At 32.0% G+C, this 17,085-nt stretch overlaps 1 protein-coding gene across 2 annotated transcripts in view; it reads left to right on the forward strand.

The window, feature by feature from the left end:
• LOC145330108 (cytosolic carboxypeptidase 2-like) overlaps nucleotides 1-17,085 on the forward strand; it is a 119,887-nt gene that overhangs the window by 69,717 nt on the left and 33,085 nt on the right. For both annotated transcript variants that reach the window (XM_080174696.1, XM_080174697.1), the window contains exons 15-20: nucleotides 2,462-2,511; nucleotides 4,599-4,628; nucleotides 5,290-5,359; nucleotides 7,102-7,162; nucleotides 7,828-7,877; nucleotides 10,083-10,129. In XM_080174696.1, coding sequence (XP_080030822.1) covers nucleotides 2,462-2,511; nucleotides 4,599-4,628; nucleotides 5,290-5,359; nucleotides 7,102-7,162; nucleotides 7,828-7,877; nucleotides 10,083-10,129 — 308 coding nt within the window. The remainder of the gene's footprint in view (nucleotides 1-2,461; nucleotides 2,512-4,598; nucleotides 4,629-5,289; nucleotides 5,360-7,101; nucleotides 7,163-7,827; nucleotides 7,878-10,082; nucleotides 10,130-17,085) is intronic.

Below are 17,085 nucleotides of genomic sequence, written 5' to 3' on the forward strand. Positions count from 1 at the left end.
TAGAGAAGCTGGGCTTCTCTAGCTATCACCAAATAACAAACAGAATCTATTCAGATGTTACTTTATTCAGAGTCTAAAGGTTACTGATTTATGATACAACAAACAATAAATACACAGATTGGAATAATTAACTCTAAATCAAAAGTGCAATATAAATATACATGAATTAATCAAAATGGGCAACAATTATCCCCCATCCCTGGAAAGGGGTGGGGAACCAAACAATGCAGATTAGCCATAATGCGGCTGTCAAATCTATAATCAATTTTAAGCATGGGGAGGGGTCAGGTGGACCCATTCCCCCGTTACTCGGGGGAGGGCCCTCGGCCCTCCTCCGAATCGAGGTCAGGGTTGCCATACAGCATGGCTCAGGGTCGCCGAATACCACAGTTGCACCAGATTTTCAAGTACTTTTTTAAAGTTAAACTCCAAGCTTGCTAATGTAATACCTCAATCCACCCTTTTACGCCATCTCCTCCCTACCTACTGGAAAAACAAACTGACCAATAAATGAGGTTCATATCAGCAACAATAATTAACGACAACTTTTATGTTTCTGGAGGGAAGATTCATTTATTGTCCATTGTCCCTTCCCTCTTCTAGTTAAACCTACTTTTTTCTCTTTTTTAGAAAAGCTATTGATATCATACAAGAGCAAAAAAAAAAAAATTTTTCAAATCTTTTATAAATAAATCTTAAAGAAATACAATAATCAATAAAAGTTTTGTTTTAAACGCAAAAATAAAAAAAATATACTTTCATAAAAAGTCAAAAAAAATTTTTATAAATAAATCTTAAAGAAATACAATAAAAACGTTTTGTTTTAAACGCAAAAATGAAAAAGTATACTTTCATAAAAAGTCAAAAATATCTTTTTCTGAAATTGATACGGTTAGCATTATTTATTATACGTGTACCGTACATCAATTGTTACCTAAATTCAGAAAAAGGGAATGTGATTCTGACAAACAATTCTAAAGGAAAATTTCCCCACAATCCCCTTCCCCTTCTTACCCACCCCTCTTTAATTACACGAAAAAAAAATATCCTTCAACTTTAAAAGGTTTCGAGATTTCTTTTTTTTAAATTGATTGTTAGAATAGCTACCCCTGACTTAATTTCAATGTTAAAAACACTTTTGACACCCAAAGTTTTTAAGCCAGCGAATGAGAGATCGTGTTTATGGAACTTTTGGGAAAAGTATAATTTACCCTTCAATGTCCCCTCCTTCCCTGTTTAGACCAAAGTTTTTCCAGGAAGGGAGGGGACATTGATCTGTATATTAAAATGGTCCCCAAAGTTTTATAATAACGTTTTCTTATTCGTTGGATTAACAATTTTGGGGACTTTTATGGAATTTTGGTTGGTTAAATAATTAAGTTGAGTGTCCAAACGTTTACAAAATGAGTAATTTTGTGTATTTTCATTGGGAATACACATAAACTTATCGGCCATTGTCTTATCCCTTTAAAACACTGAATATTTCACAACAGATATTTCAAAATTTTAGATCTTACAAAAATTGAATTGAATAATTTCTACATGGTTTTCATAATAATGCTAACACAGCTATTTTGAAAAATAATTATGTATTTTATTCAAGAGAGAGAGGGGACAATAGGCTGTTTATTACACTGGTCTACAAAGTTTTATAAGAACGTTTTCGTATTCGTTGGCTTAACAACTTTGGAGACTTGGGTGAATTTTGATTGGTTGGCAATTTAAGTGTTTAAACGTTTCAACCAATAATCTTAATCTAAAGAAGGAATAATTTTGTGTATCATCAAAGGGAATATACATTACTTTCTCGGCCTTTGTCTTATCCCTTTAGATCCCTGATTTTATTCAAATATAAAAGTCATTGAATATCAATTTGGTTGCACCAGGGATTTAAAGGGATAAGACAATGGTTGATAAATTGATTTACATCTCTAATGATAATACACAAAATTACACCATTTCAAGTCTTTGAATAATTACTATTAAATTATCTCTATGTATGTAGTTTATTGAGGGAGGGGACATTGGGATGTTCTTTATAAGACCAATTTCTTATTTATAGCCTTAATAACTTTTAGCACTTTTATTGAATATTGATTGGTTGGTTCATTAAGTAAAGTGTCCAAACCTTTCAACTAATAAGTATAATCTATAAAAGGGTTATTTTGTGTATCTAGTTAATACCAACCCATCAAGATTTTTAAAAGTACCCAAAGATTTAAAGAGAGTTTTTGGGTACTAGTACGATTTACTTTTTAATGTCACCGCCCTCCCTGATATTTTATAAAGCCTTTTAAAATGCCTATAAAAAATGACGCCATACTGGCCTACCATTGGTCAATAAAAAATGTATAAATGCCTACCATTGGTAATTTAGTCTGTGTATTTGTCTATCATTGGTCATTTGTATGGTATGACGTCATTTTTTAATTGTCACTATAAGCAGCTACATTCTTTTCAGGTGTAATTTGACTGGTAGAGATTTGAACCGACAGTATAAAGTAGTTAATAAGGAAAAAAACACAATCTTCATTAATATTACAAACAGTTTTTGGGGTATTTTTTTTTGTAGCGTAGCTACTTTATAACTGGGGACTTCCATGCGTCAGTTACAAGTATAACTTAATAGTTATTTAATATCGCATCGTACTATAAACAGCTTTCCGCGGATGTTAAAATATACAATTATAAGGTTAAAAGTAGTTTTGTTCGCCCCGAGATGCTGAAGGCATGGGCTAACAAAACTGGTTTTAATATCATGATTCTACATATTTAAATTCGTAGAAAACTGGATATAATACGATACGATACATGATTTTTCTGGGTCTAATTCATTGGATATTAATCGGTTTCGAAGCCATAGTGGAAAAGTACTTTAGTTAGCCTACAAGGTTTCGTGATGTTTAGTATGTATATTCGTATTTTATTAAGCAGTTACAGCTTAAAAGGCCAGTATACATTTTACCATTGGTCAAGTACAATGTATACTGGCCTATCATTGGTCATTTGTATTGTTTGACGTCCTTTTTTATTAGGCACTATTAGCTACTTTATATTTTATTTACTAGCGGCTTCGCCTAGCTTTTAGGGGCTTTGCCCCATGAGGTAATATAAAAAAATTAAAAATTAAATTTTCGGGTGCTGCCAATTTATGTGAAGTAGTTTCCCCAGAGAACAAATTTATTTTTTTTTTTAGGGGGGGATTTTAATTTTTTGGGGGGTTGGGGGTGCCCCACCTTCCAAGAAAATAGCCTAAAACCACCACAGGATCAGCTGGTATATTCCCTGAAGAGTGGAATCTGATCGGTTCAGTAGTTACCGAGATCTTAAGGGACAGACGGACAGACATCATTCTAATTTGTATTGTAGATATAATAACAGTTTACTTTTTTTCATACTAGCGGCTTCGCCTCTAGCCTCTAGGGGCTTTGCCCCAAGAGGTGATAAAAAAATTAAGGCGAAATTCGTTAAAGGACCAAGGAAATCTTCTACAAAACATAAAGGACCAAGGAAATCTTCAGCAAAAAAAAAGAAGAGTAGAATTCGATCAGTTCAGTAGTTACCAAGATCTTAAGGGACAGACAGACGGACAGATAGACATCGTTCTACTTTGTATTATAGATATACTATTATTAACTTTTAAAACTGTTATTAGTACTTTAAAAATACGTAGTTTAAAGAGGATAAATATTAGGGAAAATCCAAAATAACTATTTTATTAACTTAAATCTAATTAGGTAAATGTTTCAAATTTGAAATATAATTAAACAACAAGGGGTGATATCCATAAGTAGCGAAGTTTAATTTTTTTGTAAAAAAATGGACAAGAGTAACTTTACAACTTTGGAGACTTTCATTAATTTGATCGGTTGGTTCATTAAGTTGAGTGTTCAAACGTTAAACCACTAATTGTAATCTACAAGAATTGTAATTTTGTGTTTTGTGTATTTGGATGTACATCTATTTAACGGCCAATGTCTTATCCCTTTAGAACTCTAATTTTTTGCAGTAAATGTGAAAAGAGTCCAACGGTCTTATATGTGCAGTAAGATATATAAGTTAGAAAGAATTTTAATGTTAGAGGGAGATTTGAAATCTGCATCAAATTTTAAGGATTTTTTATAAAATTCGTTTTTTGTATAATTCTTTATCTAAAAGCGGAAATACAATTAGAGTTAATTAATTTTGACATCTGTGATTGGTGGATTGAAAATTATCTTCGCTCTGATACGAGAAGCTTAAGTGTCGCACATCATTTAACCAATTAGAGCGCAGGTAGTTTCCAATCCACCTATCCTATTGGTCAAAATTTATGAACTTAAATTGTATTTCCGCTTTTAGATAAATAATTATACAAAAAATGAATTTTATAAAAAAAATCCTTAAAATTTGATGCAGATATCAAATCTCCCTCTAACATAAAATTCTTTCCAACTTATATATCCTAATGTGCAGCCATTTAATTTCTAACAAATTCAATGTTTTTAACAATAAAACAGACCATAATTTACATACATATGAAATGACAAACCTAACAATATATGAAGCAGCTACGCTCCTAATTTGTGGAGGAAAATATGAAATTGTGTTTGACGTACAGGATAACTTCCCACCAGTTTATCACACAAAGGAATTCAACAATTTTAGATATTAATTCAATTTCCATCCGTTGGATTAGAACGGTTCTCAGCCATACTGAAAAATCGTGTATTACATCATATTTTCTAAGAATATTAAAATTGTAAAATTAATACCAGTTATGTTAGCTAGGCTCCTCGCCTAACAAAACTAGTATTTATCTTATAATTTCTCATTTTAATATCCGCGGAAAGCTTTCTATGATACGATGCGATAAATAACTACAACTAACTTTTAATTTTATTAAAATAATTAAATAGTACGGATCTGTGGCGTGGACAGGGTTACAGGGGGTACAGCGAAAAAACTATGAGCTTTATGGAAGGGGGGGATTACAGACACCAATAGTGGTGCTATATCATAGTCAAGAGAGTTGTGAGCATTAGAGTTAGTCATTTAGTGGGGGTCGTAAAAAACATCAAATACGTTAAAGGAATAATATTTTTCACGGAATAACGGTATCCGAATTATGAAAAAGTTTGATTTTTTAGAAATTTTATGATATGGACAAGTACTAGAGTCCAAGGGGGATATAATAAAAGGGTAAAAAATTAAATATGCACCCTTAAAAAGAAAATCTTGGACGTCCTTTGTTTGTAGTCTAGTATTTATCTAGCTGTTTAAAGATTTTAAAATGTTGAAACTCGCTGCAGGCAATGATAAAGAAATTACTGGAGGAGGGGATAGTTGCCATGTATTGTGATCTGCATGCACATTCTAGGTGAGTTTAATTAAATTAAATGACAAAGCCCAAATTGTGTTAAAATCGTGTTAAAATGATCCATTTGGGGTAGTAAAAATAAGTAATTATCCATCTGTTTTTTAGGGGTTTTCTTTCCCACTTCTCCTCTTATCTCTCTCATTTTATTACGTAATGTGGATTATTTTTGACACAAATTTAACACAATTTGGGCTTTGTCCAGTTAAATTCACAAGAAGCTTCACCAGAGTCAAGTCCAACCCTTGCGGTGGACTACAGCCATTTAGTCCATACCTGTAAAAAAATTTGTGAAAAATCCTAAAAAATCTACAAAAATGAAACAAAATCTTATTTTAAAAACCCTTTTATGATTTTATTTAATTTTTGTGGATTTTTCATGCGATTTTGGAGGGTTTTTTTACAAAATTTTTCAGCGAGCCTCACTGATTTTTGTGAGCCAGTTAGCAGTAGGGCTGCTGCCACTTCTACCACTAGCATAAAAACAGTACATGTGTTTTGACAAAAAGTGAGTGTGTTTTTGACAATTTCTTTTTTTGCCGTATTTTGGCAATATTTTTTTCCACTGTCAAAATTACATCTTTACAAATGTCATAAACACAGTTTTATTGTCAACTGCAGTGCTCTAACCCAGCGGGGCTATTCAGTATCTAATACAAGCTAACCTAACCTATATAACTTATTTATAGTCACCTTGACTTCAGAATAGCATTTGACTCAATCATGGTTTTTTTTTCAGGGATCTAAAGGAATAAGACAATAGCTGATAAATTAATGTGCATCCCCAATGATGTTACACAAAATTACCCTACACTAGATTACAATTAGTTGTAAAATGTTTAAATAACCAACTTACTTAATCAACCAATCAAAATTCAATAAAAGTCCCCAAAGTTTCAAGCTAGCGAATAAGAAAACATTATTATAAAACTTTGGGGACTAGTGTAATAAACAGCCCAATGTCCCCTCCCTCCCTGGTTTTATTTACACAAAATTAATTCTAAGTAAAAATCAAATTCAGAAATTTTTAGTAAACATCAAATATTTTTTTAGAAAAAAATCATTCATGAAAAAAGAGAGAATCATTTTTTATTATAGCAGCTCAGCAATAATAGTAACTTTATTGATAATTAAGTTTCGTGACAAAGCCTCTTATGGAGCGTTTCGTTGTATTTCCACAGTATTTTTTCTCCTGTTTCTAGCCAATGTTCTAATCCTGCGGGGCCAATTGTCTAAACCAGCGGAAATAATCATCTAACCTAGCCTAAAATAAACTATCAAAAGCTACTGTGAAAATACAACAAAAAATACGAAAGGAATATATCCATTAGTTTTTGTTTATTAATAATAGCACTATAATATGTGTTTATTATTTAATGGCTAAGATTGGAATATTGATAATATGTAAGTGCATATTATTAAATTTCTATGAATTAAAAAAATCAACTAATAAATATGAAAGATATTTAGGACAATAGATAGACAGAGTAACGTACTAGAGAAAGAGGGGACAATGGGCTGTTTATTACACTAGTCCCCAAAATTTTATAATAATGTTTTCTTATTCGTTGTTACTTTGGGGGCTGTTACTGAATTTTAATTGGTTGCTTCATTAAGTTGAGTGTTCAAATATTTCAACCACTAATTGTAATCTACATAAGAGGTGACTTTTTGTATCATCATTGGGGATGTATCAACTATTTCTTATTTTTTTAAAATGTACTTTACTTTATTTTTTTGTTTAGGAAATTTAATATTTTTATGTATGGCTGTGAAAATCGTCGACATAGTGATAGATATCTCAAGGTAAGTACGTACAGACTTTCTGGTAAAGATTATAGAGTTGCTACGCTTCCTAAATTGTGACTCAGTGGTATAGGAATCACCATGCAAAGTTTAAAATTGATCGAACAATTCTAAACTGTTTAAATTAAAGAAAAAAGATAACTACTACATGACAAAAGTTAACTGTCCCGGACGGACGTACGGACAAACAGACCATAATTATAGAAAAGGTTCGCCTTTAAAAATACGGTTTCCGATAAAAAGAAAGGAAGAATATGTAATAATCACATAATATTATAGACAGCTTTCCGCGTATATTTTAATAAAAATGATATGGTAAAATACAGTTCTGTCAGTTTTATTATTTTTTATATTCTTGGAAAATTGACTGTAATACGATGTTATACACGACTTTTCAGTATGACTGAGAACCGGTTCTAATCCAGCGGATATTAATCGGTTTCGAAGCAATACTGGAAAAAAGAAAAAAACACATAAACAAGAAAAATGAAATATGAGAAAAATTGTATGGCATATTAAAGAAACATGAAACAAAAAATTAAGAGAGAGATTGATGAGAGTATTCTAAAATTAAACTTTCAACACTCACTTTTTCAAAAAAGACTGGCTAGCAGACAGTATTATAAACTGCTTCGCTCATATAAAGATTTTATTTATATGTTTAGGAACAGATTTTCCCGTTGATGTTACATAAAAACTCTTCAAACAAGTTCAGGTACAAAACTTTGGATCCTGCTCAAATCTGTATCATGCTACTGAATTTAAAAAAATCACATCCTGCACTCATTTCCCTCCCCTCACGAATGAAAATTTGAGACGAATAGATATAAAAAAAACAGAAATTTATTACACTAGTCCCAAAAGTCTTTTATAACGTCTTCTTAACCGTTGATTAATCAATAATCAACCTTGGAGACTTTTATTGAATTTCGATTGGCTGGTTCCTGGAATCGAGTGCCCGTTTCAACCACTAAAAGTAATCTTTAGAAGGGGTAAATTTGTGTATCATCATTTGGGATGTACATTAATTTATCAGACATTTTCTTATCCCTTTAGATCCCTAAAATATTACAATGTTAAAAATGATTTTACTCTTTCAAACAGACTTCTCGGATATTTTCATCTCATTCGCATTTTATTGATTTTCTCTGATTCATATTTCGGCCGTTCCAAACTCTTTATTATTTTACAAATTTTGGATTAGAATAACAATTTGGATCATAGATATTTAGCCAAGCGCCACCGAAAATTTTAACACTTCATTTACGATTTTTATTGGGCGTAGTAGGTTGTATTACAGTAATTAGGTGGGTGTATTTGGGTTATAGGGGGTGGATACCCCCTCATGGGTGTCCACTTACTTACCAAAAGTTAAAAAAAGTGTCCATGAATTGAAAATTTATGTTTACACCCAAATTTAAGAAACTGTAGCTTTTTGACCTCGACACCCATCTTTGCTATGGTGTAGACCCTACTGTAGGGGGGTAAAGAAGGGTTTATCCACTCCCTTAATTTTTACAGGGGGGGGGATTTAACCCCCATCTGCACGTCTCTGTTTTTAAAAATCTCTGAAAAACTTTCTCTGTTTCTGTGTAGAAATGAATGTTTTATTATATAACAAAATTGGTTTCCAAATTTCTAAAGAAAAAAAGGATTCAGCTAAATTTGTAATCATAAAAAATGAATGAAATATATATTTTTTATTTCATCTAAAATGCATTTAATATTTGTTATCTGTATTAAATGATGAATTTAAAATATATTAAAAATTAAATAAAATATTCCAATATGTAGCATATTAATGAAAAGCTAACAGCTGGGAGTGAGGGAGGTGACATTGGGATGTTTATTACACTAGTCCCCAAAGTTTAAGAATAACGTTTTCTGATTTGTTGGCTTAACAACTATGGGGACTTCTACTGAATTTTGATTGGTTGTTTAATCAAGTTGGGTGTCCAAACATTTCAACCACTAATTGTAATCTACAGAAGAGAATTTTGTGTGTCATAATTGGGAATGTACATCAATATATAGGCCATTGTCTTATCCCTTATATCCCTGAACATCTTTTTTTTAAATTTTGACAGGTGTTATTTATAAATCACAAAAGATTGTTAAAATGTAAAAATATGCACTTTGATTTGTGTTGCTATAAGATAATGAACAAAAAATGAGGTAGCAAATTATGATCATCGACAAAAATACTCTGTAGATTGAAATTGTTGGTTGAAAAGTTTGTACACTTTTAGGAATTTACCAATCAACATTTGATAAAGGTTCACAAAGATATTAAGCCATCGAATATAAAAACAAGATAATAAAAGTTTGGGTACCATTATAATTAACATTACAATGTCCCCTCCCTCGCTGCTTTGTCATTATTAAAAACGAAGCTTTTCTATAATTAGGGTCGGTCCGTCCGTAACGGATAGCTTTTTTCGTTAATTTAGGCATGTTAGAATTGTCCTATTGATTTCAAACTTTGCATGGTGATTCCTGTAGCAGTTAGGAATGACTTAGAAAGCGTAACACTCTATAATCATTACCAGAATGTCCGTACGTCCATGTTAAACATGTTGATTTTTTTACTTTTTTAACAACAAATTTTTATGTGATCTAATAATCCGATTGGTCTGATTTTTGGTATACTGATTCCTGGGAAAACAAAGTACAACATTATAAGCGAAGCAACTATATAGTCAAGTCCTAAAAATGTAAGTATGTCCATAAACATTATTCTGTTTAAAGCAGTTTTTCAACAAATTTACTTACAATTTTGCTTCGACTCTTATACATTTATATTCTGATTATTCAGTTCTGACACTATATAAGTGTTCGTGTCCGTTTGTCCTAACATTTCAGTGCTTCGCTTTTATGGAAGTTGTCATTATTTTTAATTATATATTGTTTTGTTTTTTAGTTTTGAAGATTGTAAATTTGTAGTGCAGAGATCCAAAGAGGCCACAGGTAATAGTTTTTTTATTTACTTGAAGAAGGAAGGGATGTGTGGATGGTAGACCCTCGACTTTTAATTTCAAAATGAGAAAAAAGTTGGGGGTACATCTTTGTACGGGACGAATTCTCTTGGAAAGGTATTCGAAAAAGCTTTATTGCTAAGGTGAACAATATCAGGGATAAGGGATAGGAAACCTGGCCATTAATTAGGTCCCGGCCTAGATTCTAAAGGGATATTGCAACTATTACAAATTACTATCAAACTGGCGGACGCTCCCAAGTAGCTATAGCTCTAAACCAATAAGAATCGGCCTGTTTTTAACAACCAATCACCAATTGGCAAAAATTTTAGAAGCAGACAATTCTCGAAAAAATAATGATTTTGTCTGCTACTAAAAAATAAATATAAATGGTGTTAGATCACATTAGCTTAATTATTAAATCTGCTTAGAGTTAAACATTAAAAAAGGGCCATATAGAAAAAACAAAAATAACGGGATTATTTTTTGGAAAGGAGGTAGCTACGAATTTTCATTTGGTAGTTTATAAATTAGATGTTGTATTTTGAATTTTAAAAATTTAATACGGAATTGATACAACATCTTAACCCTAATATATGTACAATACAACACAGTACAAATATATCACTACATAATAGACTAATAGTATCCAAAGAATACTTGATAGAATGTTACCCAAGTGCATATTAATTTATTTATTTTGAATTTTAATAAGCAATGAAATTTTCAAATAAAATTTTTACTCATTAATAAAAATGCAAATAATACAAACTAAAATCTGTCTGAGGGAAACCCAACAATAGCTTTCTGACAGTTCAAATTACCAAAGTAAAAGATAAAAAAATTTTGGGAGAGAAAAAACTTCATTTTAACAAAAGCCATTAATATATAGGTTTATAAAAAGTTATATTTTTTACTTTAAACTAGCTACCTGAATTTGATTCTATACTTTATCTACACACACACACACAGCTTTTTTATTAGCGTTTTATACGAACGACTGCGCCACCCCAAAACTGGTTTATTAGGCTAGAAATAGGCCTAGGCTTGAAATAGGCCTGAAATAATATTTTCCTATGTTTCCCATCCCTTATCCCTGAACAATATTGGTTCAGCGTTTAACGAGATCCTTCGATATAAACAGACATATAGACAGACATCCTGTTACTTTTACATAATGATTCATTATCTCAATTATAATATTAACGTTTTTTTGTAATACGATAGTTTTCCTGATATATGTTGTTATATATCATATCTTGTCCATGATTCCAACATTGATTACTGCCATGAATTTTGATTGGTTGGATCATTTAGTTGTGTATCCAATCGTTTTAACCACTAATTGTAATCTACAAAAGAAGTAATTGTGTGGATCATTATTGGCCGGATGTGTATATCAATGTATCGGTCATTGCCTTATCCCCATTGATCCCTGGATAGGCGATTAAAAATATTTCTTAGACGATATTACCATAATTCAAATTCAGAGTAGCAGCGTTTCAAAATAGTAAAAACTAATTTCTGGACTAATTATGTTGTATAAGAGGTAAATAATAATGTAAAGGTGGTTTTATCAGGGAGGAAGGGGACAATGGGCTTTTTATTACAATAGTCCCCAAAGTTTTTCTTATTCGTTGGCCTAATCAACTTTGGGGACTATTATTGAATTTTGATTGTTTAGTTCAGACATTAAGGTAATGTTCAAACGTTTCAACCACTAATTGTAATCTACAGAAAGGTTAATTTTGCACATCATCATAGGGGATTTACATCAGTTTATCGGAAATTAACTCATACCTTTAGATCCATGTGGTTTTATATTTGATACGTATTTTGTTATGATGTAGAAATACCCCTCCACCTTTTTTTTTATATGGTATCAAATATTAAAAAAAATATATCAATATGGTCGTGGCTGACATATTATCGACATTTCGCTTTTCTTAAACCAATATTAATGTCGACTTTATAGTATTAAATGAAAGTTCTTGTTGATTACATATTATCAACACGCTCTGTTTTTTAATGTCAATATAAATGTCAATTATATAGTATTACATGTAAGTAAGTGTTCATTGCTGATATATATTGCTGTTTTTTCACTTTTGATATTAATGTCAGTTTGGCCCCGGCTCTCATTTATTAGTTATCTTCTTTTAATTAATACGCCAACCTTCCCATAGAAGTCTAAGGGTAGGCGTAAAGGGTTGTTTCCTCCCCTCAAACTTTGAAACTCCACTATTTTACACCCTTTAGAGTTTGAAAAAAAGTACATTAGAATATCCCCCTAAATCCTTTACAACCCTTCATTTTAGTCCCTCTCAAAAAAAAAGCTTGGACGTCTCTAAACCTACCCCCTTGAGAATTTTTTTTTTTTTTTTGGGGGGGGAGGGGGTTGGGGGTCATGAAATAAGAGGATAATGGATCTTGACGCTGGTTAATTGACGTCACTGGCAGCATAATGAAAATCTAGAATTACAGACAACTTTATTAAACTTTTAGAAAAACAAGGATAGTTCTTGCTTGTAAAAAATAATGTTGGATAGCTTTTTTCCTACGCCTAACCCATACGTGGAAAAGGGGGGTTATACCTGTGGGGCTACCAACTGCCCAATATAACCTAACCTAGCCTGATCTAAAGTAATAAACAAACAAACTATAAACTACTCCCCCCACCCATTATCAATTTATTTCAAAAGAGGGGGAGGGAGATTTTGTTCGAAAGCGCCATATTTTCTTAAAATTGTTATTCAAACCCTCTAAAAAAATAAGATTTAAAAGTTTTATTTGTTGGTTGGAATTGACGTACATGTCCAACCATTATGTAGAATAGCTTCGCTTTTGATGATAAACCAGTAAACAAAAGTTTCTTTTTTAGTAGCATAAAACCATAGAAATCATCCTTGACACAATAAAAATTAGTTTAAAAAGTGCAGCTACTCTATAAATATTAAAACAATGGCCGAAAAATTGGTGTACATCAGCAATGATGATACACAAAACTACCAACTCTGTAGATTAAAATAAGTTGTTGAAACGATGGACTCTCAACTTAATGAACCAACCAATAAAAAATTTATAAAATTCACCAAAGTTCCTAAGCCAACGAATAAAAAAAAACATTATTATAAAACCTTGGGGAATAGTGTAATTAACAGCCAAATGTCCCCTCCCTCCATGGTCACTGTTAAACGTTAGCATTGCTATTATATCAATATTTGACTGTAATATATGTACATTGCACTATTGATGTCGTATTATCTAAAGCAGTAAGGTTTTTGTTTGTCTATTAAAATCTCGCTAACCACTAAACAAACTGAGTTTTCCTACTTCAGGAGAGTTTCTTATTGGATTTAGAATGGTTTTAGGCTATTTTCTTTCTTTCAAGACCCTGAAAACAGATATCCCAAATGCTAGTTGCTATTATTATAAAAGGCAAAAAGTTTGGTTTGTCCCTCAAGATCTCGTTAACCACTGAACCAAATGAGTTCTTCATTTTAGAAAATTCTACAATACTTAAGATTAGTGTTAGTTTAACTAGTGGAAATATTGGAGACAAAACAGTATTAATTTGAACGAAAAAATGTTTTCTTCATTTTTCTTTTTTTATTTCCTCATTATTAAGTTTTATAAGATTCTGATTAAAGGTAATCTATGATTAATTTCTTTCTATCCCAGTTTTTTTTCTGGAATCACAAAAAAATAACACTTCCCTAATTCGTCTTTAATAAAAAAAAAGCCTACTAAAACCATCCTAAGACATTTGTAAAGCTTTTCACTTAATCTAGTGGTAAACGAGATCTTAACAAACAAACATAAAAACCTTACTACCATGTATACTAGAACTAGCGGCTGCGCTAGTATCATCTAATTCCTTTGTAGTTGAGGGAGTAAGAGAAGTAGGAAAATAGCCTAAAACCAAACTTATATATTAAAACTAAATAGTCTAAAACCATCTGGAGACCTACAAGAATCTTACTTAAAATGAAAAAAATAATCGGTTTAATAGTTATCGAAATCTTAATTAAGCTAAAGATAAAAAAAACCTTACTACTTTGTAAAATGTATACGTATTTTCAAAAAAGAAATAAAGTTGAATTTTTGTGTTAAAAAAGTTGGATGCAATTTGTATGAATGAATGAAGAATATCTCGAGGCTGCTCTCCACAGGGTTTTAGGGATAGATAATTGTACATGAAAAAACAAAGACAACAATATGTCGATTTTGGTTACAGTTTTGCAGGGACTTCCTGGGGGGGGGGAAGGGGGGGGGGTGGTTGTAGCTATCTATAGTGCCCTAGCAAAATGGGGATATACATATGTCACTGCTTTTGGCCTACCTATTTTATTGACGTCAGGAAATACCCTATGGCCTATACCCCCTCTTTTTTCTAGGAGGTTTCTTTCCCCCTTCCCTTTCACTTTCCTTCTACTATGACGCGAATAGAATAGGTAGGCCAAAGGCGGTGACATTTATCCCAATTTTCCTAGGTCACTAAACACAGGTACGGGGTTGGGGAGGGGGGGGGGGTAAAGGGATGTTTGATTATTTTTTCTTGTGAATTTTTTTTTATTACACTCCTTTCTTAAAAAAATTCCCCCACTAAAATTTTTGAAGGAAATGATTACTTCACTCTACAGATTTTAAGGGGGTTAAACGCCCCTTCGTTTTCAGGGTATAATTTTGAGGGTGGTAAAATATGTTTTTATGGCGAGTTTTGCGCTCAATGTTACCTCCGTTTTAGGATAAAATGTAACTTTTCCGATCCTTACATTCGGGATTATCTCTCTCTTTTCTCTCTCTCTGTCTCTCTCTCTCTCTCTCTCTCTCTCTCTGTCTCTCTCTCTCTCTCTCCCTCTCTCTCTCTCTCTCTCTCTCTCTCTCTCTCTCTCTCTCTCTCTCTCTCTCTCTCTCTCTCTCTCTCTCTCTCTCTCTCTTCTTCTCTTTATACTTTTGAGAAATGTTTAAATCTAAAACCTGATGATTAAGTGGTTATATAAAATAACTGGGACAATAATGTTCATTAGTAGTGCAATAATATTTTAGATAAGAACAGTAAATTGTGATACAGACTAATTTATCCTTAAATAAAAGATAAAAGAAACCAGCGATTTAAAGGGCCGACTAATTGATGAACATTCCCAATGCTAATACACAAAGTTGCCTCTTCTGTAGATTACAATTAGTGGTTAAACTTATATGGACACTCAATGAAATAAACTAACCAATCAATTTTCATTAAAAGTCCCCAAAGTTGTTAAGTCAACTAATAAGAAAACGTTATTATAAAAACTTTGGGGAATTGTGTAATAAATAGCCTCTCTTTCTCTAAAAATAGACTGTCTGTTTGTACTGGGTTATCAAGCTAACCGCTAAAAAGATATGACTCTCCTTTACAGAAGAGCTTTTGATTGGAAGATTTTATTATTTATTTAGAGAGAGAGTTCCTACACGATCAAAAGATAATTAGTTCTTAGAAAAAAATTTTCCCTTATCCTAAAATTAATTTTTCTTCCAAAAAAAAATTTGGGTATTGTTAGTTTCATGTACTCTAATAAAGCAAAAGTTCTAGCTGGGTAAAATAGCGATCAACCTTCTTTACCCCATCCCCTCTTTTCTACTGGGTTAACGAACTGACCAATAAATGATGTCCACAACTTGACGGAAAATTTTTCATCTGTCATTATATCCACGTATATCCTATATCCATTTGTTTGTCGGACGTACGGATGTAGCCTAGTTGTATAGTAGCTGCGCTACTTTCAAATAATTCCTTCAAATACAGGCGTACGTACCTCTAAATTGTGTAAATAATAAAATATCAAATATGAATAATATTAAGGAGTATCAAAATTTCAGCAAGAACAATAATGTTCTATATCATAGCCGAGGTGTTATCAATTTGATCATTGTTTAATGGTTCAGTTTTAAGACAACTTATTTAAATATATTTGTGATTTAGATTTGTAGCCGCAACCGCAACCCCCTCCCCCCCCCCCCCACTCCTTCCCTCATATTTTCTAATCGAGCATAGAATCCCTCCCCCTTCTTTGCGCATTTGCTTGTCAACGGGTTCGAATTTCGGCCCAGTCAGAGTAAAAACTACAAGGGATCTAAGGGGATAAGACAATGACCTATGTACATACTCTATGATAATAAACAAAATTACCCCTTCTGTAGATTATTATTATAGGTTAAAACGTTTAGACACTCAACTAAATGAACCAAACAATCAAAATTCTGCAAAAGTCCCCAAAGTTAATAAGCCAAGGAATAAGAAAACGTTATTTTAAATTTTTTTGTAATAAACAGCCCAATGTCCCCTCCCTCCTAGAATTTGTTAAAAATTAGGAAGGATTCCTTGACCCCCAAAACGGGCAACTTATTAAATTCAAAGACAAAGGTCATGTAATCAAAGAGTTAATTTTCTCTAATAGTTAGTATTTTAGGGCCTTCTATTTGGGTCCTCACAGGTATAGACAGACGAACAAACACATAAGAAGTGGAGATTACCTTCTTTTCAAAAAAATGTCATAAAATACAATATTCCTAAAAAATGAATTCGATAAAATGTTTTAGAGGTCATTGAAAAAGTCTTATACAACACCAAATTTTATTTAATGACACATTGCCAATTCTGATGTATCAAATATAAAAAGATATTTAAATTCTTTTTTTTTTTTGTTCATTCATTCTTTTTTAACTAGTGGATTTTATAAAAGTGGGGAGTGTCGGATCTCCCCCCCCCCCCTTCCTTCCAATAAAACCTCTCTAGTGCCAATGTAAGACGTCTCTGAAAAATTTGGAACTTATCGGTCAGCCATTTAGGTGGTCTTGGCAGATATACATACAGAACTTCTGTTATCTTTAGATAATGAAATATTGATTTTTATTTGGGTAATTTGTGTTAGTTTGACTTAAGCAAAATATTTGATAATAAATGTA

Source organism: Acartia tonsa, chromosome 10, assembly GCF_053477335.1.
Source record: "Acartia tonsa isolate MP-2025a chromosome 10, ASM5347733v1, whole genome shotgun sequence".
In the NCBI taxonomy this organism is placed as follows: Eukaryota; Metazoa; Arthropoda; class Copepoda; order Calanoida; family Acartiidae; genus Acartia; species Acartia tonsa.